This window comes from Schistocerca serialis, chromosome 5, assembly GCF_023864345.2.
Source record: "Schistocerca serialis cubense isolate TAMUIC-IGC-003099 chromosome 5, iqSchSeri2.2, whole genome shotgun sequence".
Lineage (NCBI taxonomy): Eukaryota > Metazoa > Arthropoda > Insecta > Orthoptera > Acrididae > Schistocerca > Schistocerca serialis.
Genome location: NC_064642.1, coordinates 241,316,004 through 241,340,602, shown reverse-complemented (window position 1 = coordinate 241,340,602; position 24,599 = coordinate 241,316,004). Strand labels below are relative to the sequence as shown.

The following is a 24,599-nucleotide window of genomic DNA, read 5'->3' as shown; positions in this document are numbered from 1 at the left end:
CGAGAAAATGATTATAGCTGTTTCTGAACTTGCACTGACCAGCCAAACATGATGACCACTGCCCAAAGCGACGTTGGATGCCACCTGGTGGCGTTGCGAGCATGCGATGCGGTAACAAAAGTTGAAACATCCCCTTAGGAAAAAATTTATAAATGACTGTGCTGGTAAACCTCTACGTTATTTGATTTTCAAACAGCTGAACAAAACTGAACGTACTCAGACATTTCTCTCTTTACTTATTCTGATCAACACTAAACTGACACCCAATATTTTTAACTCAACGCAATCTGACTTTCAATAATCCCTACAAAAAAATGGCCCTGACTAACAATAACCTATACCTTTCATGAATCACTTACCTCACAAAAATCTTCGTTACTCGAACTACTGCAATACAGCGAGCGCCAATACTGCCAGCTAAGTAAAAGATTCTAACTACGGAAAGCACTAACTACTGATAGGCATAGTTAGCAAATGAAAGATTTTGACGGAGAACAAACAATGTATTTACCTTAATAGTGTTACAAATTTCCTTTTTCTGATGGACACACGTCCAGATCGTCCGCTCTCAAAACTCTGCCATTTCTCTCTCCACATCCACCACTACTGGCGGCTCACCCCCAACTGCGCAACGCTACGCGCTGTTCACATCCAACTGCCCAACACTACACAAGCGAATATTCTAACAATCACGTGCTGCTGTCCTGAGCATCTACGGAAAGGGGTACAAGGACAGTGAAACTGTGGCATCTCTGCCGAAAGAGGACGATGCTGGTGCTAGCACAAGTATTTCGGAGCACGCCGTTCACCGTACGATGTTGAACATGGACCTCCACAGCAGACCACCCCCAACCTGTGTTGACCTAACGACATCAATTACGATTGCAGTTGACACGGGACCATCCAGATTCGACCGTCGATCAATGGAAACGTGTTGGCTCTTCGGGTGGATCACATTTTTGCTACATTAGGTTGAGGGTTCAAAGCCGTCATAGAGATGAATGGCGGCTCGAAAGGTGCAGCGCGCCACGGACGCAGGCTGATGCAAGCAGTGTTACGCTATGGGAGACATTCTGCTGCGCTTGTATGGGACCTATGGTAGTAATCGAAGACACGCTGACATCTGCGAAGGAGCATTATAGTGAGCTCACATTGACCTCTCGGCGACCAAATTTGCCTGATGTAAATCCTATGGAACCCATCTGGGTAGCTATCGGGTGCCCTCACCGGTTACACAAATCAGCGGCTCGTTATTTACGGGAATTAAATGACCTGTGCATAGCCATCTAATGCCACATTCCTCCACAAACATACCAAGAAACTTTCGGATCCTCGATAGGCAGAGTCAGTGATGTATTTCGTTCCAAAGACGGAGAAACGAGCTATTTCGCAGGTGCTCGTAATGTTCTGGCTCATCAGTGTAGATGAGTGAGATATCGCTAACGCACACCGTCAGTTTCCAAGTAAGTTCGTGTTTGGTATATTTGTCACGAGCAAGTTGTGAATATAACGTCCCGATGACATCTATTCATTGTTTCTCATATTACGAAGGGCTTTCAATAAGTAACGCAACAACTTTTTTATCTTTGTCAATTTCAGTTTAAAAATGCGTAATTTGTTGTGGGACAAAGTGGAATATTCTCACATCGGCCCCTATAGTTTCATGAAGTACTCTTAGGTGCCGACGTTATACATAGCTTTCAAAATGGCTTCTTTCACGGAGGTGCTTTCCAAGCATAGAGCTATCAACGAGTTTCTTTCGGCGGAAAACCAAAGCGTCGCAGACATTCATAAGTGCTTTCAGAACGCCTACGCAGACACGCCAGTGAACAAAAGCACGTTGAATCGTTGGCCGAGGAATCTGTCATCATTGCAACAACGTCGCAAATCCGTCCAAACTCCCGCTTACCGGCCTGTCGCACATGCTTGCGAATCCTGCATTGTTGTAACGTTTGGACATTCTCATTCAAGGTGATCGATGGATCACAACCAAACATCTCCATGAAAACGCAACGCCTCTCACTAGTCTTCGCATCAGAGAGGAGTTCACGCAACTGTTCGTCCTCATCCATCCTAAATCGCGAATCTCGCACCTTCCGACATCCTGTTTGTCCCAAAGGCGGCTGGCCGCTGTGACCGAGCGGTTCTAGGCGCTTCAGTCTGCAACCGCGCTGCTGCTACGGTCGCAGGTTAGAATCCTGCCTTGGGTATGGATGTGTGTGATGTCCTTAGATTAGTTAAGTTTAAGTAGTTCTAAGTCTATGGGACTGATGACCTCAGATGTTAAGTCCCATAGTGCTTAGAGCCATTTGAACCATTTTGTCCCAAAGAAGGATGCACTCCGCGGGAAGCAGTAAATGGATAATGGGGAGGTTATTAACGCAGCACAACAAACCAGTAGAGTGGTACTACCCGAACTTACCGTCCCTCCTAGTAAGGTTAACGGAGATTGTGTTTAAAAATAGGGTTTAGTAGCCAGAAGAGTGGGGAATGACATGGTGTATTGTAATCCTGAATAAAAGCAGCCTGCTCTCAGGAATAAATGTATTGCATTACTTATTGAACGCCCCTTGTATCATTTATAGATACAATATATAAACGACTATCCTCAGCCGTAGTTTTTTTTAACCATATGCACTTGCACAATATAAGAATCCCAGAGGCAGTACTAAACTGCAGACCCAACAGTAGAATATTCGTGTGACGTCCCATGAATATATTGCAATACTAGCTTTAATTTCAAATTGTAACATTTTTCCTAGGACTAAGACATGTCAGTACGCTGACGACAATCCGCAGCTGCCTTTCTGAACTTAAATCGAAAGCATACATATATAATTGGAAGCTTCTTTCAAAATAAGAGTTTATCCAAGACAACAAATTTGAGATCTTCAACTGTACAAGAAATCTTTGCATGGATATAAAAAACAGAGAAATAAGAAGCAATATACAGTATCATCATTGGTCTAAGAAGTAAACAGACGCTTCTGTCCAAAAGCTGCTTGAGAGATTTTCGGCTTCTCCATACGGATTAAGTGAGATTCCACAAAGACCATGTAAAGAGTCTAGTGCAAAAGTTAAAAATGCGTAGCAAAAAGGTCTGTGGTTGATTGTGTAAGCACCGGCGAGACACACAGAGAGACACACACATACAGAAAGAGAGAGAGAGAGAGAGGGAGAGGGAGAGAGAGAGAGAGAGAGAATGATTGGTAGGGGGGAGGAGGAGACAAAGAAAGTTAGTACACTTTTAACAGCGTCTTACAAGTTTACTGAATAACAGCATATTCGCATCTCCGCTCCAACTTATTTATTTTTAGTTCAAAGTGCAGAGAACTTTTCAGACTTTGCGGAAATTTTTAGCTGTAACTCACATAAAAAGCGAAGCGTATATTACAGATGTGTATAGATTCATTCAAAATTATGTAAGCTTCGTCATCGTGGAATTTACGACTGCAGTAGTAAAAATGAGCATGTCGTCAGTACATACGGACAGATGCTATGAAACGGAAAGCTACGGAAACACATATTCAGTTCAAAAACAGCGTCGGTCTCGACACTGTTCTTAGGGGGAGGTTTACCATCTTTCGGTTCAAAAACTCGATTTTTTTAAATTGCATTTTTGGATCCATAAAAGTGTTTAGAATCCACCCCTGAAACGGGTTTCCCGAATACGGAACGGAAATGTTTGTTATTCGTGGTTGACCAAAAAAATAGACCTGTCTGAAACCGGTCTTTTTCACGCACCAGTTTTTTCTTTCAAAGGGCGAGTTATTGTACCGGTGCTTTGGAGGAAACACACAAAATTCAAATGAAAGTTTGAACGCGTAGGTTTGGAAGTTAGGCCCCAAGCATTTGCATTTTGGTGCGAAGACTGTGGAGATTGCGACTTTCCTGGCAGTGAGCAGCTTCAACGTAGGGTATTCAGAAATTATGATGACCAAGACAATGATGGACTTTACCCTGAGACTCTATTCGACGCAGTTCGCCATCATTCGGACGACCACCGGATTCAAGAGGCCGAAAACCGCTTATCACCGGCCGTACGAGCAGCTCTGGAGCAGCGCAGGATGGTCCAGATCGAGCAGAACGCCCTCTATGAGGAAGAGGAAGGACTAGTTTATGGACCTGGAATAGCAGATTGAACCTACATAGCATAATACTTCATTCATATGTAGTCAAAACTTCAAACGCGTTTTTCTCGAAATGACGTCTTTTTTATCGCGCATTATGGTAACTTCAAATCTACTGAACCGATTGGCGTGATTCTTTGTTTCCGACGAAGCTAACTAAATTGTCTAGGAGTTTTACCACTTTTATCTCGATCCAATAACTATAAATATTTTACTTGGCCGATGAAGTCGAAACATCGATGGAAAAAACCCTTTTTTTTCAAATAGCCGCCATTTTGTTTCCTATGGTCCAAATAATTTAAGCGAGGTACAACTCCTAAAGAATCTTATATACTTCGCCAACATCAACTTAATTTTGATTTCAGACGAGCCGGCTGACCTGTGACATAGGGCGCGTGGAGGTCTACATCGAAATTTTGTTTCGTTCCGACGGCACTTCCGCCTTTGCTCTTCGACATTTCCGCTCGAAAAAAATTCAGTTTGTAGAGGAAATATCAATAAACATTTTGACCAAATTTGACATTGATATCTATAACACATCCCGAGAAAAAAAATTCTCAAAGCACATGCTTTTTTCGGGCCACCTCCTGGTAATGTAACTGTAAAGTCCACTTGCTTCATACGCGGCCCCTTATAGGTGCACAAATATATGAACAGAGAAGAAGGCCTAACATCTCACCTCTGTGTGCACTAAAGCACGTAACTCTGGATCGACAAGCAAACCCCATTATCTTGTCCACAGCCCTCTCAAGGCGATGCCAAAAGGAAGCAGGCGATTAACTTTCTCGTGCGCGCCGAGAGAAATTTATCAACACCTCCATTGTTCTGGTGAACAATTACATTCTGTCGTGCTAAGGGGAGAGCGTTATCCTGGGGGTAATGGCACTTTACACGTCGACAGACTGTATTTATTGTTCATGAGTACGTGATTAGTAGTTATGATATGTAGGCGAGGACAAAGAAAGTCGATTTCAGTTTCACAGTCCTATTGTTAAGTGAATGAAACGCAATCAAAAGGCTTCAGTTGCACCAAGTATTGGTAGTGTTTGTTTTATATAACCCTTCTAGCAACGGCAGATCGATGACTGATTGCTGGAATACAGAGCTCTACAGAGACAGTAGAGCCAGCTACTGATCGACTTACAGCGCCTGAAGGCCAACTGTTTTACTTTACATCTTGAGAATTAACAACTGAATGAATTTTTCACTTTGCAGCGGAATGTGTCGTATTTTATCGTGCAGGATGGTCAGAAACAGACTAAAAAGATTTAAATGTGTTGCAGGGGTGGTTCTGCTGAGAAACAATTATTAAGACAAAAATTTGATAGCTTGAGTCGCCTTCAAGTTACTTAGCGTTGAAATTAGCGAATCAGGTCGTTGCGCATGCAATTTCAAGCCCTTACACGCGCTGAATTGATCATTACCAGTTAAAAAGTGTCTTTTTCGGAAGTGATGAATTTAAGCCGGTGAGGAAAAAAGAACTTTCTTCAGTTTGAAGAAACCAAACGAAGCATAAGTTTGGCATCACTGTCTCTGGCACGCTGCTGGAACTGCGCGCGTGACGACATGATTGGCTAAAGTCAGTGCCAAATAACTCGGAAAAGACGCAAAGTGCCCAATTTTTTTCTTAAGAATAATTCCTCAACACAGCCTCTCCTGAAACACCGTAATAAGCTTTTCAGAGTCTCTCCGACCACCCTGTATAACTATAATATACTGTGTAACATTTTCACTCTGGAAACAATTCCCTAGCAAGTGGCTAAGCCACTTTTCAGCAGTATCCTTTCTTCCAGTAGCGCCAGTCCCGCTAGGTATGCAGGAGAGGTCCGATCCAGGCGTGTGTCAGTTTCCAGAACGATCTTTAAACTGGATAGTTTATTGTGACCAAAACAATAATCAGCACACTATAGATAATGACTGATAGTGCTCAAGTACACGCCATCTAGCTGATTATTCGCCGTCCTAGGAGACAGAAGATTGGGGTTAATGATTCTTTTAAAAGACTGCTTCTGCTGTCTCAACTCAGTGTTACTCTACAATTAAGCGTTCTCTGTTGGGACGATTGTGTCTTCTCTGACTCGATAAAAACAGAGGCAGCAGGAAAGAACGACTTTCTTTCGCAGACACAGACAAGCGTTCAGTGTCCCAATTTTCCTGTTTTACTACGAGCGCATCGATACAGTATCGCCAGCAACAGACAGCGACTCAGTGTCCTCGTAAAACCAGCCTACTACTTTTGCTTCTTTTTCTTGCGCCATTTTCCCGCACCGGTGCAGGGTAGGCAGGCTCATTAACGGATCTAGCATGGTTGTAGTTCAAGGAGTGACCGGATGCCTTTCATGTTGCCACCCTGTTACCCTCCCGACGTGGAAGATGTGTACCTCAACTGTCTGCGTGTAGTGTTATTCAGGTGAAAGCGAGCGGAAGTTTTCTAAATGTTTGCGAATCATATAACTGGGGTGGTACTTGGGTACCAGCCCGGTATTCACCTTGCGGGATGTGGGAAACCACCTAAAAACCACATCCAGGCTGGCCGGCACATCGACCCTCGTCCTTAAGCCGCCGGGTACATTCGATCCGGAGCCGGTGCAATTCTCCATCGCGGAAGCGACGTTGTAACACGCACAGCTATCCAAGCGGGTGTCGTAAAAACCGTCTTACCCTAAATTAAACATGCTGTATGCATGGTACTCCATAGCTTGTACAAATTTCATGAACGACGACATATCTTCAAGGAAACAACTACGTTTAAATTATTTAATCGCCCGGCCGGTTATCAGGTTTAGCTCACTATCAGGCAGGAAAACGGGGAAACCATTACTCACATGTAAAACAAATCAAAAACAGTCATAAGGAAAAAGAGGGACTTACTGAAATCTTACTGTAAGTTATTCACATTGTAGAAGCATGAGTACACTCCAATACATACAATGACGATACGCTTTGGTTCAAATGGCTCTGAGCACTATGGGACTTAAAAAAAAAAAAAAAAAGCAGTATGGGACTTAACTTCTAAGGTCATCAGTCCCCTAGAACTTAGAACTACTTAAACCTAACTAACCTAAGGACATCACACACATCCATGCCCGAGGCAGGATTCGAACCCGCGACCGCAGCGGTCGCGCGGCTCCGGACTGAGCGCCTAGAACCGCTAGATCACCGCGGCCGGCAATACGCTTTGGTGCGAATGTTGTTACCGTTGATGAGTAAGCTGACAATAACAAGCGTCGTGCGGACAATATTTGTTTTTAATAATTTTCTACTTAATTAACGAAATAGTTACCATATTTTTGGGTTCTATGCATTAGTAAATTACCAAGAGGCATGCATTGTCGTGAAAGACAGTTAAAAACAACCGAATCGCACTGATTCAATGGCATGAACTACAACTTGTTCAAGAAGAAGTACTTTCGAATATGTGTATATGTGCGACTTATTCCGCCGAAAGCAAGAGAAAATAAACACAGATTTCATTCATGAGAAGCATATATTCCTGTTGTTGCCTGTTGTTATTATCATAGGCAGTTTCCTTGACACTTAAAAATTTTTATGGATTCTAATGATTCACCCTGTCTTAAACTTCACTCGACTTTCTAAGACACGGATATTTTTGTAAAAGTAATTACTTTTGCTTCAAAAGCGAATGCTTTGAAGAATGTTGCCGTTTGTGGGTCAGATTTAGCAATAATGGTAGAACTGCTTTCTTCTGTGTTGGGAAACAGTGTTATTGCTTGTGACGTTATCTCGTCTGTATGGTTTTTCCTGATGCTACAGTTGTGGTGGTTTATTTGGTACGCTAAATAATGTAGGTATTACATTCCATATAGACTCCCTGTGGGGGTTATCCTTTATTTGATGATGTTCCAACAGTGGTTAAGGCAAAAGTTTTGCTGCAAGCAGTGGAAGGTGAGGCAGAGCCAATTAAAAGAATGAAGTGAAGAAGTACATTCTGAGTCAAAGTTAATTTCTTGCCGTAACAGACACCAAATTTTCGTGTTTTGTAACTCCCGCTACAATTTTTTTTCTCAGCAGCGACTTCGACAAAAATCTTCGAAATGAATAAATATCGTGGTTACAGAAGCAGAACTAAAAAAGAAAATAATAACATCAGATGACTAATTTTGGAAATGACATAGCAGAACGGTTACCATAGCATTTTCAGAAAATATGAAACTCACAAATAATTTCCTGAACATATCGTCGCTGACGACAGGAAAAATAATGTCTTTTTGCTAAAGTAATGTTTTGATTCTTTAGAAGCTGTTAATTGAAAACGCTTTCGTTTTGTAGAACTAGTATGTATTATTAATTACAACCAAATTTTCCTCACATTTTTGCTAAAAATCGTTTGGAATATTTGATTCAGAATGTTTTCAAAAGATGTGCTGGGACGGCCAGAACGTCTCACTATGAATTTCGTAGAAAAATGTATTTGTTTGTCTATGCTAGCCAAAAACAAACAGGTTTAGCTTGTGGCGGTGTTTTAATACAGGAGCACTATATTTAAATTTCAAAAATATGTATAAATACTTATTTCACACTGGTTGCGAGTGGCTTGGAATTGAGAGTAAAAGCTTCTTTCGTTTTGTCACTGGCGTTTTTTTGGGTTTATCGACGTTTAAACGCAGCTACCAATCATAGCAAGAGCAGATTCTCTGTTAGCCTTTCTGCATTTCCGAATATTTTGCTATCGTTGAAAGGCAATTCGCAAATCTTACTACAATCGCCGCCTCCGCCTCCCACCTTACCACAAAAATATTTATAATGTACCAACAGTACAACGTTGGCTGGTTGATATGGGGGAAGGGACCAAACAGTGAGGTCATCGGCCCCATCGGATTACATAAGGATGGGCCTTGCCCTCTCAGAGGTACCATCCCGGTTCTGGCTTGAAGCGATTTAGGGAAATCACGGAAAACGTAAATCTTGATCGACGGATGCGGGTTTCAACCGTCGTCCTACAGAATGCGAGTCCAGTGTAGTAACCACTGAGCCACCTCGCACGCTAATGTAATCAACGTGACGACGAATACACACGCTGTAAATGATAACAGGTTGTAAACGACAACTGTTTACAAAGTCCCCAGTGGTGTAGGGGAAGTCGTGACGAACGAACTGATACAGGACACTTGCCGTCTATTAGGCCGGGAAACAGCTCCAAATTGGCCAACAAAATCCACGTGACCTAAAGCGCACGCGCGCCGCGCGAGATTTTCAACATGTTTCCGCTCTCTTACGTCACCGGCCTAGTGGACTATTTCACTAACATCGCTAATTTAAATTTTCTCGTGAGGTTAATGAAAAAAAAAATTGGCCTAGCGCGACTAGGACTCACGCACTGACGGTTTCGTATAAACTTAATTTTGTATATGTATGGGAATCGAGATTATCAACGATTTTTGTTTGTTATCTATATCGATACTGGAAAGATATTGGTCGCGAGAATTCCAAGACCGTAGTAGTTCCTCAGCCTAGCAGGGCATACAAAGAGAAGCGAACAGGGGACTTCTGTTTATTTATGTAGAGCGAGAGAGAGAGAGCACTCAATAAAATACTTTTATTTACTTACAAAAAGATGATTACAGCTTACATTTTATGTTTGCATGCAATAATGTTCGTCTGTTTTGCTTTTGAAGAATGATGAATGCAATGTATATTGAGATGGCAAAAGATATTTTTATGTGAAACAATTACAAGTGAGCAGGTTGCAGATCTTTTGATTGAAGTGACTTAGAAGCTTAAAATGTTTACATCTCCAAGACAGCAAATATCTGGATATGTGACATAAATTTTAACTTAATACGTTGACTCATTCATGAGAAAAAGTTTCTGGACATTCCAACAGACAGACAGACGGACGGACGGACGAATGGACGGACAGCAAAACGATCCTATAAGGGTTTCCTTTTTACAGACTGAGGCACGGAAACTTAAAAATACTTTTGTAAATGTTTATGCAAAAACTGATTACGTTTAAAATTCCGTCCAAACTTAACCTTTTAAAGCACAGTTGTTTCATGCTAACAAGGCCAGAAAAACAAAACGATTTAACTGTTAATTTCATGCTGTTAAAATTGACAATATTTTAAAGTAAATTTTACACAAACGTCAGCTTTATATTCCTTAAGTGCAATAAGAAGGGTTTTATTTACTATTCAAGGACGATTTTAGAAAAAAATCTCATGTGGCGCGCATCCGCCGTAGTTTGGGTGGCTCTTGTACTCCAATTTTAGGCTTGACCTATATCAATTTGGTCGTCTCTGCTTCATCTACACCACTGTGGTACGTTATAGACAGTTATTGCTTACACCACGTATATATAGCAGGCCAACTCCGAAATGCGTTGTCAAAATGGAAGATTGAAATTAAACCAATTTTCAGTGTTAATGATGGATCTTTGCGTAGAGTTAATGGGGAATTGAAAGGAATTTCTGTTCCCGATTTTCTTGTGGTCTACTTGTACAGAATATCACATGTATTAAACATCACACACAATTTTCTGTGCACAGTACACAGTGATAACATCAAACACAGAAAAAGAAAACAGATAAAAAGACATTTTTACGTATGATCAACAGAGGTAATGTTATAGGTCATCGACAGGTAATGATACACTATCCTTTCGTACAGAGGATAGTTACCTCAATAATCTGGATCATATATACATATATTCTTCTTTCTATGTATCATTGCTTTTACAGAAGTATACTGTGGAAGCATCTGAAAAAATCAACTGAATCACATTCCGGTTTTAACCGTAATAGTCTGTCTTCATATTTTTTGCAATGTGAACATATCTCCAGTTCTTCCAACAGATCCAAATTATGACCTCATTTAGTCGGTAGCGTATTTTGACATTCTGAGCTACATTCCGAAGAGGGTGCTCTGTCTTGTCCATGTATGTGGCTATTGTTCACGGTATGTGTGTGTGTGTGTGTGTGTGTGTGTGTGTGTGTGTGTGTGTGTGTATGCTGTTTATACCTGGCGTGGAAATCTTAGCCTGTTTGTCCTAGTGGAACAAAGAACATTCCAGACATGTTTTTAGCATATTGCAGAATCTAATATGGGTCTTGATTATACTTATGTGTTAGCTTCTATTATACTTGATTAGCTGTGGAGAATCCCGTATTTACCTTGTGGTTTTTTAAGATATTTGCAATCTCTTGTGATATATTGCCAGTGTATGGGATACAACACATAGATTTGTTTTTATCGTTATTTTCGGTGGTGCGGTTTGTACGTAAGTGTTTATTATTTATTTCGCGTGGTACTGATTCAAACATGGAAGCAGTGTAGCCATTGCCGACTGCGACCTGTTCCACCACGTTTCAAAACTCTAGCCGGATTCCGCGGTGCCTTCCAAGGCTTGCATGGTTCCAGTCGCGCCCACCTGGAACGTTTCGCCGGCATCGTCGGCAGCGTGCTTTTGCCCCCAGCGGAGCCCCTGCCGTGGCACGGCGGGGCGACCACTTTCCTTTCCTTGGATTCGCGGCCTACCGCGGCATAGCGGCTCAAGGTGACTCACCGGGCCGCGCCCACGACACCGTGCACGGCGCGAGCAGGCCGACCAGTGCGTGCCCGAGGACCGAAGCACTGCAGGCTCCACTACCACCCGGGAAACTGCTGTCTGTGTGGTGATTTAACCGTGCACTGAACAAGCAACTCGCACCCACGAGCTCACCGCGAAAATATTTCACAATATTGTTTTCCTTCGCTCAAATTGCCACGCTACTGTTTTAGATCATTCCCTGCAATTGCAATAAACATCGTCACGCTGCTATGAACGCCTCTGTGGAGCGTGTATGGACTCACGTCTAGTGGTCCATACATAAGCTATGTAGCTATATCCTTGTATGTTTCAGGACTCCACCTAATCTACTGGATAGATTTCAGCCAAATGTAGTACACATTACATTTACTGTCTGGAAGGAATCGCTGTTGGGGTGAGAACCACCTACACATAAAGTCGCGCGGAGGGTGCGGGGAGGGAAAGGGGGGGGGGGGGACACGAAGAAACAGTGTAGCTCGTGACGCGCTAACCCCTTTCCCTATCCATCCTGTATTTGCGAATAAGAGCACTTAGTGACTTGCAGCAAACGTGACACATCATTTCAAACCTCTATGAAACATTTTCTTGCTGACAACTTCGCAAAATGAATAAAGGAAAAGAGTTTATTGCTAACTACGTTTTCGCTTTTCAATCGGTAAAATTTCCGCATGAATCACGACGTTTTAGTTTATTACTTCCTTACTGCTACAGTATATTATATCATTGTACGATACAAAGTTGAGGTGATTTGACGTCATAAACTTTGAGATGCGTCAAAAACTGCTGCATCTTGCATTACGTTTAAATTTATTACGTCTTTCAAAAAATGGCTCTGAGCACTATGGGACTTAACATCTGAAGTCATCAGTCCCCTAGAACCTAGAACTACTTAAACCTAACTAACCTAAGGACATCACATACATCCATGCCCGAGGCAGGATTCGAACCTGCGACCGTAGCGGTCACACAGTTCCAGACTGTAGCGCCTAGAACCGCTCGGCCACTCCGGCTGGCTATTACGTCTTTACTACCTACTCTATTCGCAATACAATTCGCCAACAGTACCCATATACGCCGTTGAAAGTATCTACTAAAATACACAGGTACCGAAAATTGAAGAAACAAACGGAAATTTAGCAAGGTTGAGTTTATTTTGCTACAAAATAAATGGTTCAAATGGCTCTGAGCACTGTGGGACTTATCATCTGAGGTCATCAGTCCCCTAGGACTTAGAACTACTTAGACCTAACTAACCTAAGGACAGCACACACATCCATGCCCGAGGCAGGATTCGAATCTGCAACCGTAGCTGTCGCGCGGTATATTGCTACAAAATAGTATAAACAGGTGATAGTAAAATAGAAACGGTGTAAAAAATACAGAACATAAACAACTGCCACATGCATAACGGTAGACAAAAATGTTCTTCGTTTTTTCCATCTTAAAGGATTTGCCTACACATTCCGACAACTGATTACTGTGCTCAGTATGGTGTGTGATCCCCTCTGGCAGCAGTACAGGCCTGACAACGACTGGGCATGCTGTGAATGATGTCATCAGTTTCATGTTGAGGCAATAACGCCAATTGTTCCTGCAGAGCTGCTCGAAAGTCTTGGCGAATGGATGGTGAATGCTGGCGTGATGCAACCTGTCTCCCTAGTGCATCCCAGCCATGCTTCATGGAATTCAAACGGGGAGAGCGAGTAGGCCACGCCATGCGTGCAGTATCTTCCAAGCAAACATCAGCTACCTGTTCAAATGGCTCTGAGCACTATGGGACTCAACTGCTGAGGTCATTAGTCCCCTAGAACTTAGAACTAGTTAAACCTAACTAACCTAAGGACATCACAAACAACCATGCCCGAGGCAGGATTCGAACCTGCGACCGTAGCGGTCTTGCGGTTCCAGACTGCAGCGCCTTTAACCGCACGGCCACTTCGGCCGGCTCCAGCTACCTGTGCTCTATGAAATCGAGCATTATCGTCCATCAAAAAAAAAAAAAAAAAAAAAAAAAAAAATGGCTCTGAGCACTATGGGACTCAACTGCTGAGGTCATTAGTCCCCTAGAACTTAGAACTAATTAAACCTAACTAACCTAAGGACATCACAAACATCCATGCCCGAGGCAGGATTCGAACCTGCGACCGTAGTGGTCTTGCGGTTCCAGACTGCAGCGCCTTTAACCGCACGGCCACATCGACCGGCTATCGTCCATCAGTACGAAGTCTGGGCCCACAGCACCTCGCGACAACCACATATGAAGTCCCAAGATCTCTCACGATGCCTGACAGCAGTTAAACCTTGCCAGTTCACCTACGCAGTTTCATGAAGAGGTGCTTTAGTGGTCAACATAATGCCTGCCCGTACCATTAGGTATCCTCCTCGATAAAGGATTCTTTCCACAATTTCTGTGTCCCAAAATCATGTTCCACGTTCCCTCCATTTGCGAATCGGCCAGGAGTCACTCTCCAGACCAAATTGGGACTCATCTGTGAAAAGAACACAGGCCCATTTATCGACCATTCAGGTAACGTGTCTCGAAATAATTAAACTTCATTACTATATCAATATTAAAGTTATCTTTCAACTTCGTTAGACCTTCGTTATTCTTTCACTGGTTCATTAACAAAACAGTTCTTTAAACACCATTCTAACATAGCTAGGTCTGCAATTATTATTAACACAAAATTTAATTTTTCATTTCGGGATACTCGGATTGCACAACATTTGGAAAGGACCCTGTCTAGGTTGGTTGTGAGGATAATTAAATGATGGGGAAGTTCTGGTAAAATTTAGGTTATTATTGAACAGTTCACTCTATGGTCCATACGAATTAGTACTAAAAGTTTCAACCTGCTTGTATCGATGCGGCGGTTGGCGAGCGGCGAGATGGCGAGGCACAGAGCACACATACAACCACAGCTATGGCTCTTGATGTATCAGCACTTTAATTCTTCTTAGCGTCGCAATACTTTTCCATTTAGTGCCTATGGAATTTTGCCTAACTTGTGGGCGTTGGAACAGCATACCCGAGGCTCAGTGAAATTACGTCTTCCAGGAGAGCCTCCTCGCTCCAGAAGGTGTTGCTCAAACCAATGCCAAACTCCAACTACTACTGCTGAGCCCGTTGTGCCGTACAGTGCCCGTGCGCATTTTCCCGCGCTCGCCTGCCATCCACCTTTTACCGCTCCCTTACAGACGGGGTATTCACCCGAGGTTTTGCATTCTACATATCCTAACACATTGCCTACGTATGGACCAGATGCACAGTTACAATTTTAACATCTTACAACAGTCTCAACATTTGTTAGATTTCAATTCTGGCATGAAACAAAAAAGAAATGAAATCAGAACATCAATTACACATGTTCAACGAAAAATCTGATGGAAAAATTATTGTTTATATGTACAATAGTACAACGTCGTTGTTGTTACATCTTCCACTGGAGTTTATCTATCATCTCCGTAACGCTTTCGCGATTACTAAATGATCCTGTAACGAAGCGCGCTGCTCTCCGTTGGATCTTCTCTATCTCTTCTATCAACCCTATCTGGTACGGATCCCACACTGCTGAGCAGTATTCAAGCAGTGGGCGAACAAGCGTACTGTAACCTACTTCCTTTGTTTTCGGATTGCATTTCCTTAGGATTCTTCCAATGAATCTCAGTCTGGCATCTGCTTTACCGACGATCAACTTTATATGATCATTCCATTTTAAATCACTCCTAATGCATACTCTCAGATAATTTGTGGATTTAACTATTTCCAGTTGCTGACCTGCTATTTTGTAGCTAAATGATAAGGGATCTATCTTTCTATGTATTCGCAGCACATTACACTTGTCTACATTGAGATTCAATTGCCATTCCCTGCACCATGCGTCTATTCACTGCAGATCCTCCTGCATTTCAGTACAATTTTCCATTGTTAAAACCTCTCGATACACCACAGCATCATCTGCAAAAAGCCTCAATGAACTTCCGATGTCATCCACAAGGTCATTTATGTATATTGTGAATAGCAACGGTCCTACGACACTCCCCTGCGGCACACCTGAAATCACTCTTACTTCGGAAGACTTCTCTCCATTGAGAATGACATGCTGCGTTCTGTTATCTAGGAACTCTTCAACCCAATCACACAATTAGTCTGATAGTCCATATGCTCTTACTTTGCTCATTAAACGACTGTGGGGAACTGAATCGAACGCTTTGCGGAAGTCAAGAAACACGGCATCTACCTGTGAACCCGTGTCTATGGCCCTCTGAGTTTCGTGGACGAATAGCGCGAGCTGAGTTTCACACGACCGTCTTTTTCGAAACCCATGCTGATTCCTGCAGAGTAGATTCCTAGTCTCCAGAAAAGTCATTATACTCGAACATAATACGTGTTCCAGAATTCTACAACTGCTTTCATTGCGAGCAGGTATCAGCACAGCAGGCGCCATTGTTACGGATGCTGTGCACCACCTTGACATGGAGTACTGTATTGCCTGAAAGATACAGGACACAAACCACGTCCACTAGACGAGGCCATGTGTAATGCCTGGAAACAAGTGGACACCATTTACGGTGCACTTCTGTTAGTTTCCCAGGTGTAGATTACTGCTGCACGAGAACAAATTACGGAGAAACGTGGCCGCACGGCTGCCTGCTGCTCCCCCGCTTGTTAATAGCGAGTGCGAGTTCTACGCGGGGGCGGTGTAGAGGGCTTGGTCCGTCTGCGGGCAGCTGGGATCAAGCGGCAACCACAGACACAGAACGCCTACCCCCTCCAGCTGCCGCCGGCAGACGGCTGGCCCGCGGTCCAGACGGCGCAGACAAAGGAGCAGTTCCGAGCTGGCGGCCCTATGCCGCCACTAATCGCACGAGTGCCGCAGACCGCCTCACTGACGGCTTATGCTCGCCGCAGGACGGACTGCTCCGTCTTTCCAGTGGCACGGGTCCACAGCCACTGCTCGCTGCACTTGTGGAATTGTTGTACGTTCCGGTTACCAACACGCTGTCGGCCTCTCGCCAGTTTTAGAGTCGAGCTTTTAATGCACGGTGGAGGGAAGGTGGTAACCCTAAATTAAGGTGAATGTCTGGGTGGCTCCTCTGAAAAGAAAATGGTCGATTTCCTCCCCCAAATTTGATCTTGAGCTCCGTCTTAATGACTTTGTCCTCGTCTACCTCTTTCTTGCGGTGAGTCGAGTACTTCGTGTTAAAAGCAAAACTGAATATTCAGTTATTTACATTTATTTTACACTCAGCCATACACAGAAACATTACGCACACACGTACACACACTATATGATCAAAAGTATTTGTACACTTCTGTGTAATACTGGGTGAACCACTAGACCTTACGGAAGATAGGCCTGCTAGTATAGTAGGAGCCGTACTGTGTTGTCAGTAGCGCAGCAGAGCAGTAACAACAGAATGGTTCCGTCAGAAGAGCGAAGTTACTGCACGTAGATCAGTCATCGAACGTCACATGAGCGAAAAAGCCAACAGGGAAATTTCAGTGCTTCTAAAGTTGCCAAAGTCGGCTGCTCTTGATGTGACCGTGCAGTGGAAATACGAAGAAACGACCAGAAGCGAACCAAGACCAGACAGACCTCACCTAGTGACAGTCGAGCACCACGGAAGGTGGTTCTAAAAACTGCATGAAATCAGCGGAAAGAATCACTCATGAATTCATAAGTGATAACAGCAGCGTAGCTAACATAATTACTGTGCGTAAGTAGTTCAAAAGACCTGGGTACAGTGATAGGGCAGCTCTTTATAAGCGAAACATTTCTGTACACAATGTTCAGCGACGCTCCAGGTGGTGTAAGAGCGACGCCACTGGATAGCAGATGACTGGGAAAGAATGATTTGGGACGATGAATCACGCTGTATCTTGTCGTAATCCTATGGAAGGGTTTGGCTTTGGCGAATGCCTGGTGAAAGTTAACTGCGGTCATGTGCAGTGCCAACGGTGAAGTATGGACGGTATAATGTTATTTTTTCCGTTGTTAGGATGTAGTTCCCTTATAGAGAATAAGAAAACGGAAAATGTAGAAGCATTAGAACATATTTCACAGGGTTGTGTATTGAGTACAGTAGAGTAACAGTTCAGAGGCGATCAATGTTTGTAACAACTTGACAGGGCACCCTATCATAAAGCAGTATCTGTGAGGGAATGGTTTGTGGACAGTAATATCCCTGAAGTGGAATAGCCTACCCGCAGTCCCACTCTGAATCCAACGGAACACCTTTGGAATGAGTTAGAACGTCGATTTCGCTCCACACCGCTGCGTCCAACATCAGTCCCTTCTCTGGTCTGTGCTCTTGAGGAAAAATGAGCTGCCATGCTTCCAGAGACATTCAGACACCTCATTGAAAGCGTCGGCAGCAGAGTTCAAGCTGTCATAAAGGAAAAGGGTGAGCCCATTTCCTACTAATGTTCACTACTGGGTGTTTGGATCCGTTTTATCATATAATGTAGCTCCAACCCCAGTTCGAGCAAAGTTTTTAGGCGTTATCCTTTGACCATGAAGCTAATGTCGGACCTGGAGATCCCCCTCCCCAAAGTTCCCAGCTGGTACTCCCTCTGCCTCACTCCCAGCACTATGGGAAGTTTACTTGACAAAAACGAAGTTCTATAACGGCCCGCCTGCTCTCACGATTTTGGATTGTAGTAAAGGAGAATAAGACAAGAGACATACCATTTCCTTTACCATACATCTGGCATATTGAGCACGACGTTAAAATTCGTTGTAGTAAGAGATACACCGACGACCAGCCTTCACGCGTAGCTTCTGTAATGGAATAGGAAGGGAGGGAGGAGGAGGGGGCGCATGCGAAATAATATTGTGGCATTATCTACCCTCTGCCATATTCCTTACGGTGCCTTGCGGGGTACGGACAAGAAATTCGTATAAAGGAAATCATTCAGCTGACATTTGATTACGTTATTGTCAAGCCTGTGCCATGTTCACATCTTTCTTTATACACACTCTCCGCAAGTCAGTCTTCAGTGCATGGCAAGGGGGACTCCTTTCAATAGTATCCATGTTATTTCCTGGTCCATTTGCGAACTGAACAGTAAAAAAAGCCTATCCTTATGCCTCCGTACCTGTCCTAAACTTTGTTCTCGTATTCTCATAGTCAATAAACGAGTTTAGCAATAGTAGCAGCAGAACGGCCTCACAATCCTCCACGATTTACGGTTCTCTAAATTTACCCAACAAGGTTTCACGAGAAATAAGTCTTTCGTTCAAGGATTCCTATTTACGTTCTCTGAGCATTTCTGTTGCCCGTTCGTATGGGTTATACCGACCAGTTACGTTCCTCAGAGAGTGTCTCTGAATTCTTAGATGTTTTTCGTCATGCCTCTTTGATAAGGGCTCTAAATACTTGAACAGTACACTGTAACTGGTCACTCTAGCTTTGTGCATGCTATTTCGTTCAGAGATGTGTTGTATTGTCCCAGAAGGTTTCCAACAAATTTAAGTTTTCCAGTCGCCTTCTCTAAGAGTGATTTTAACTGACCATCTCATGCACATCATATTACTTCGAATTACGTATGTGGTGTAACGTGCTCAAGACGTTCAGTAGTGGTTTCGCAGTTCGATACTGTTAGTCCTATTTGTTTGTTATAACTATTATCTTACATGGACCGACATTTAAAGAGAAGCACCATTCGTTTCACAAACTGGAAGCTTTGTTCACGTACTCTGAGATGACAAAAGTCATGGGATACCTCCTAACATCGTGTAGAACCTTCTTTTGCCCGGCGTAGCACAGCAACTCACAATGGCTTGGATTCAACAATTCATTGAAAGTGTAGAAATGCTGAGCCATGCTTCCTGTATAGTCGTCCATAATAGCGTAAGTATAGCCGGTGCACGATCTGACCTCTCGACTGTGTCATAACTTTCGGTTTGATTCATGTCAGGCGATCTGGTTGGGCAAATCATTCGCTCGAATTTTCCAGAGTGTTCTTCAAACCAATCGTTAACAGTTGTGGCCTCGTGACGTGGCACATTGTCATCTACAAAAATTCCACCGTTGTCTGGGAACATGAAGCCCACGAATGGCTGCAAAGGGTCTCCAAGAAGCCAAACATAACGCCCGCATCTCGTGGTCGTGCGGTAGCGTTCTCGCTTCCCACGCCCGGGTTCTCGGGTTCGATTCCCGGCGGGGTCAGGGATTTTCTCTGCCTCGTGATGGCTGGGTGTTGTGTGCTGTCCTTAGGTTAGTTAGGTTTAATTAGTTCCAAGTTTTAGGCGACTGATGACCATAGCTGTTAAGTCCCATAGTGCTCAGAGCCAGAGCCAAACATAACCATTTCCGGTCAGTGCACTGCCCTCTTATACTTTGTGCACGCGGTACTACCGCTATCTGTGTATGTAGACGTCACTATCCCATGATTTCTGTCACCTCACTTCAGTATATTACTGCATCTACTTAAGATTGTCGGGCGATCTTGGTAGACAATTGCGTCGTCAGCGAATAATGTTGTAGTGCGGCTGATTCTATATGACGAAATTTTTACGTTTATTTACAATTTTGGATGTCTCGTTGCGCTTGCTAGGGGCAAGCTTGATGTTCCCTTCGTTTCTTTAGAACATGTGATGGAGAATGTAACGCTCTGGTTTATATTACTCAAATATTTACCGAGCCAATCACACATCGACCAAGGTATTGCCTCTGACCGTACCGACGATATGGCACAACGTCGTACCTCCTTCCGAAAGCTATAACGATGGAATCTATCTGTTCAACGGCATCTCTTTTCGCACGATATAGTCTACGAATTAGGCAATCTGTGCTTGACACAACTGGCTTTTGCTGAATCTTGGTGGTATTTTGAAAGAAACTAATTTTCCTATAGGAGCTTCATAGTGTTTCACTAATATCAACGCTAAGAACTTGTCAACTCGCTTTAATCTCTCAGATTAATTGAGTGACTCAGTGACTCATCATCGCCCAGCCCAAAACGCGAATGGTAGAAACTTGAAATTTGGAGAAATGGTGGTCTTATACTGTAGGCGTCTTTTAAGAAGAGATCTTTCGAAATTCCACCTCTAAGGGAATAAAACAGGGGATGAAAAATTTTTCTGAAAATATGCCGCTATTAAGGCAATTTTGAAGATAGACCTACAAAAATTGGTATTTGGTTTCTCTGTCTGAAATAAAGAAATATGTGTTTCTGCATTTTTGTAAATTAAACCCCTATGGGACTGAAATAGCGTGCTAAAATGTTTTTGAAAATCTTTATTAAGAGACCACTAAAGTATTTTTAAAGTTACATCTAGGAAAATGTTTGACTGCTGAGTAAAAAATAAAAAAGATATGTTTTTCAGTGTTTTCGTGAATTCAACACGTGAGCAGATGAAACATGGGATGATTTTAAAGCTAATTTGCAAATTAATGTCTGGCTTCTGCGTTAGAGACAAAAAAATGGTGTTTCAATGTTTTTGGGAATTCGACCCCTATCGGGGTGCAATTGGAGATTGAAAGCGTTTGTGGAAATATTTAATTACGCCTCCATTTCTGAAGCTAAATGCAGAAAAAATTTGTTCTTTTATATCTTTGTTAGAACTAAAAATATACACATTTCCCTGTTTTTGGAAATTTGACACCTAATGGGGTGAAACAGGGACTGAAGAATTTTATGGAAATATTTCATCATGAAAGCATGTTTGAAGCTGCGTCTTTGAAAATTGGTGTTTGGCTTCTCGGTTGGAAATGGAAAAAAAAATACGAGTTTCACTGTTTTTGAAGAGTTAACCCCTAATGGGTTAAATAACGGGCGAAAATATTTAGTTTTAGGTAAACTGAAAGCTTTTAAAAGGTAAATCTACGAAAACTGGTATTTAACTCCTCGGTTAAATATAAAGAAATACGAGCTATGGACTAAAGTTTCTATGGAAATATCTCCACAAGAACGTAAAAGGAGTGATTAACAAAACCTGAGACTCCAGCTACCAGAAGTACATTCGGAAAAGCTTCTAGGCCTTACTTAGCGTGAAAAGTTTAGAAAGTGTTGCAGTTTGTGAACAGGATAAAAATTCGTTAAAAGAAAAACAAAAGTATCTCTGCAGATCATACAATCTACACGAGCAAAGAAGCGGACGCTAAGCTACAAAGAATAAAACTTAAAAAGTGTGTGACGCATGATTGCATATTTCTCACATTCTCATGACTACATTTATCGAACGGCTGAGTGCCTATGTAACACACAGTTTCTTTTCACTGTACGTCATTGGATGAGGACTGTCTCCGTATTTGTACCAGGTCTCTTGGTGAGTTAGGAGTCTGGAAGAGGAGCGCCATTACAATAGTGCGGCAGTGCGGCCGTGGCTGCGTGCGCCGACTTTTTAAAGAGAGCAGGCCGCAGTACACCACACCCCTCACTGTGCATTCCTGCGCGGTCACCGCCGAGGCGCGACCTCGGTATATCTGTTAGCTGCACTCTGGCCGACCGATACGGCACTCTGGCTGTACTCTGTCCGATCGAACCAGCACTCTTGGTACACTCTATGCTACCGATCTGCCTCTCTGGATACACTCTGTCCTACCGATCGGGCACTTTGCATACACACTGCCCGACCGATCTAGAGCTCTGGATACACTCTGACTGAACCCGCACTCTGGATACACACTGATCAACCGATCCAGCGCTCTGGACACTTTCTGACCGAGCGACCCAGCACTCTGCAAACACTCTGCCCGATCGATCTGGCACTCTGGATACACTCTGTCCAACTGATCTCGCACTCTGAGTACACTACACCTACCTCTACCTTCATCTACAAACATAATCCACAAGCTACCACACGGTGCGTGTCTCCCTGTACCACTACTAATCATTTCCTTTCCTGTTCCGCTTGTATATAGAGGAAGGAAAAACGTCTGTTTATATGCCTCTCTACGAGCCCTAATATCTCGTATCTTAACTTGCGCGAAATGTTTGTTGGCAGCAGCAGAATTGTGCTGCAGTCAGCTTCAAATGCCGGTCCTCTAAATTTACTCAGTAGTATTTCGGAAAGAACATCGCCTTGGCTCCAGCCATTCCCATTTGAGTTCCTAAACGTCTCCATAACCCCTGCCTGTTGTTCGAAGATACCGGTAACAAATCTGTAAGCCTGCCTTCCTATAATCTGAACCTGTAAGGATCCAAAACACTGGAGCAATACTCAAGAACAGGTCGCCTTAGTGTCCTATACGCGTTCTCTGTTACAGATGAACAGCACTTGCCCAAAATTCTCCCAATGAACCCGAACCGACCATTCGTTTTCCCTACTACAATCCTCACATTCTCATTTCATTTCATGTCACTTAGCAACATTATGCCAGCTACTTAAACGAAGTGACTGTGTCAGGCAGGACACTACTAATGTCGTATCCACATGTACCGCGGGCCGCTGGTGGCCGAGAGGTTCTAGGCGCTACAGTTTGGAACCGCGCGACCGCTACTGTCGCAGGTTCTAATCCTGCCTCGGGAATGGATGTGTGTGATGTCCTTAGGTTAGTTAGGTTTAAGTAGTTCTAAGTTCTAGGGGACTGATGACCTCAGACGTTAACTCCCATAGTGCTCAGAGCCATTTGAACAATTTTTTTTTCCACATGTACCGAGTTTGTTTTTCCTACTCATCTGCATTAAAGTACATTTTCCTACATTTAGAGCTAACTGGCATTCATCACATCAATTAGAAATTTTGTCCAAGTTATCTTATATCCTGCTACAGTCAGTCAATTTCGACACCTTACTGTACAACACAGCATCATCAGCAAACAACTACAGATTGCTGCCCACTTACACTTCCTTGGGGCACTCCTGACGATGCCATTGCATGTGATGAACACTCGCCGCTGAAGACAACACACTGGATTCTATTACTTTATAGGTCTTCGAGACACTCACGTATCTGGAAACCCATTCCATATGCTCGCACCTTCTTTAACAGCCCGCAGTGGGGAAACGTGCCAAATGCTTTCCAAAAATCTAGAAATATGGAATCTGCTTGTTACACAGCATATGACGTGGGAAAAGGGCAAGCTGAGTTTCGCATGAGAGATGCATTCTAAAAACGCGCTAACTTGTGGACACCAGCTTTTCGGTCCCAATAAAACTTGTTACATTCGAACTGACAATATGTTCAAGGATTCTGCACCAAACTGATGTTAAGGACATTGGTCTGTAATTTTGCGGATCCGTTCTTTTGCCCTACTTACAAACAGGAGCCAGCTGAGCTTTCTTCTAGTCGCTTAGAACTTTGCGCTGGGCGAGAGAGTCGCGATAAATGCTATCTAACGGGCCAATGCCACAGGGAAGTCTTTGTAAAACCAAACTGGGATTACATCTGGACCTAGCGACTTATTTGTTTTCAACTCATTCAGTTGTTTCTCTGCCCTAGGGATACTTATTACTATGTCGTCAATAAGGGAGTTTGTTCGATAGTCAAACGACAGTATGCCTGTGCAATTCTCCTGCGTGAACAATTTCTTAAACGCGAAATTTAAAACCTCGACTTTCGTTTTGCTGTCTTGAATGGCCTCACCAGACTGGCCAATGAGCGACAGGATGAAAGCCTTTGACCCTCTTAGTGATTTTACATGACACCAGAATTTTTTCGGGTTCTGGGCCAGATCTTCTGCTAAGGTGTGACGGTGGTAGTCGTTGTGTGTTTCAGGCATAGCTCTTTTCCCAGGCTCATGAATCTCTGCAGACCTTTTTGCCTGTCGTCATTTGCGCCTTCTCTTTTCAGCATTTTCCGATTTTCGTTGTTAATCCACGGAGGGTCTTTTCCGTCCTTACTCCATTTATCAGGCTCGTAGTTCTAAAGACAATATGTTTAAACTTTACCCGTAATTCATCTTCGTCCACCTTACTTGAACTAGGTGATGTCAGTTCATTGCGTAAGTGAGATGCTAACAACTGCTTC

General features: G+C 43.2%; 1 protein-coding gene across 1 annotated transcript in view; it reads left to right on the top strand.

Annotated features, from left to right (window-relative positions):
- LOC126481871 (piggyBac transposable element-derived protein 3-like) overlaps positions 1-24,599 on the top strand; it is a 74,040-nt gene that overhangs the window by 28,938 nt on the left and 20,503 nt on the right. The window contains exon 3 of the mRNA XM_050105830.1: positions 16,411-16,659. Within this exon, the coding sequence (XP_049961787.1) occupies positions 16,411-16,659 (249 nt within the window). The remainder of the gene's footprint in view (positions 1-16,410; positions 16,660-24,599) is intronic.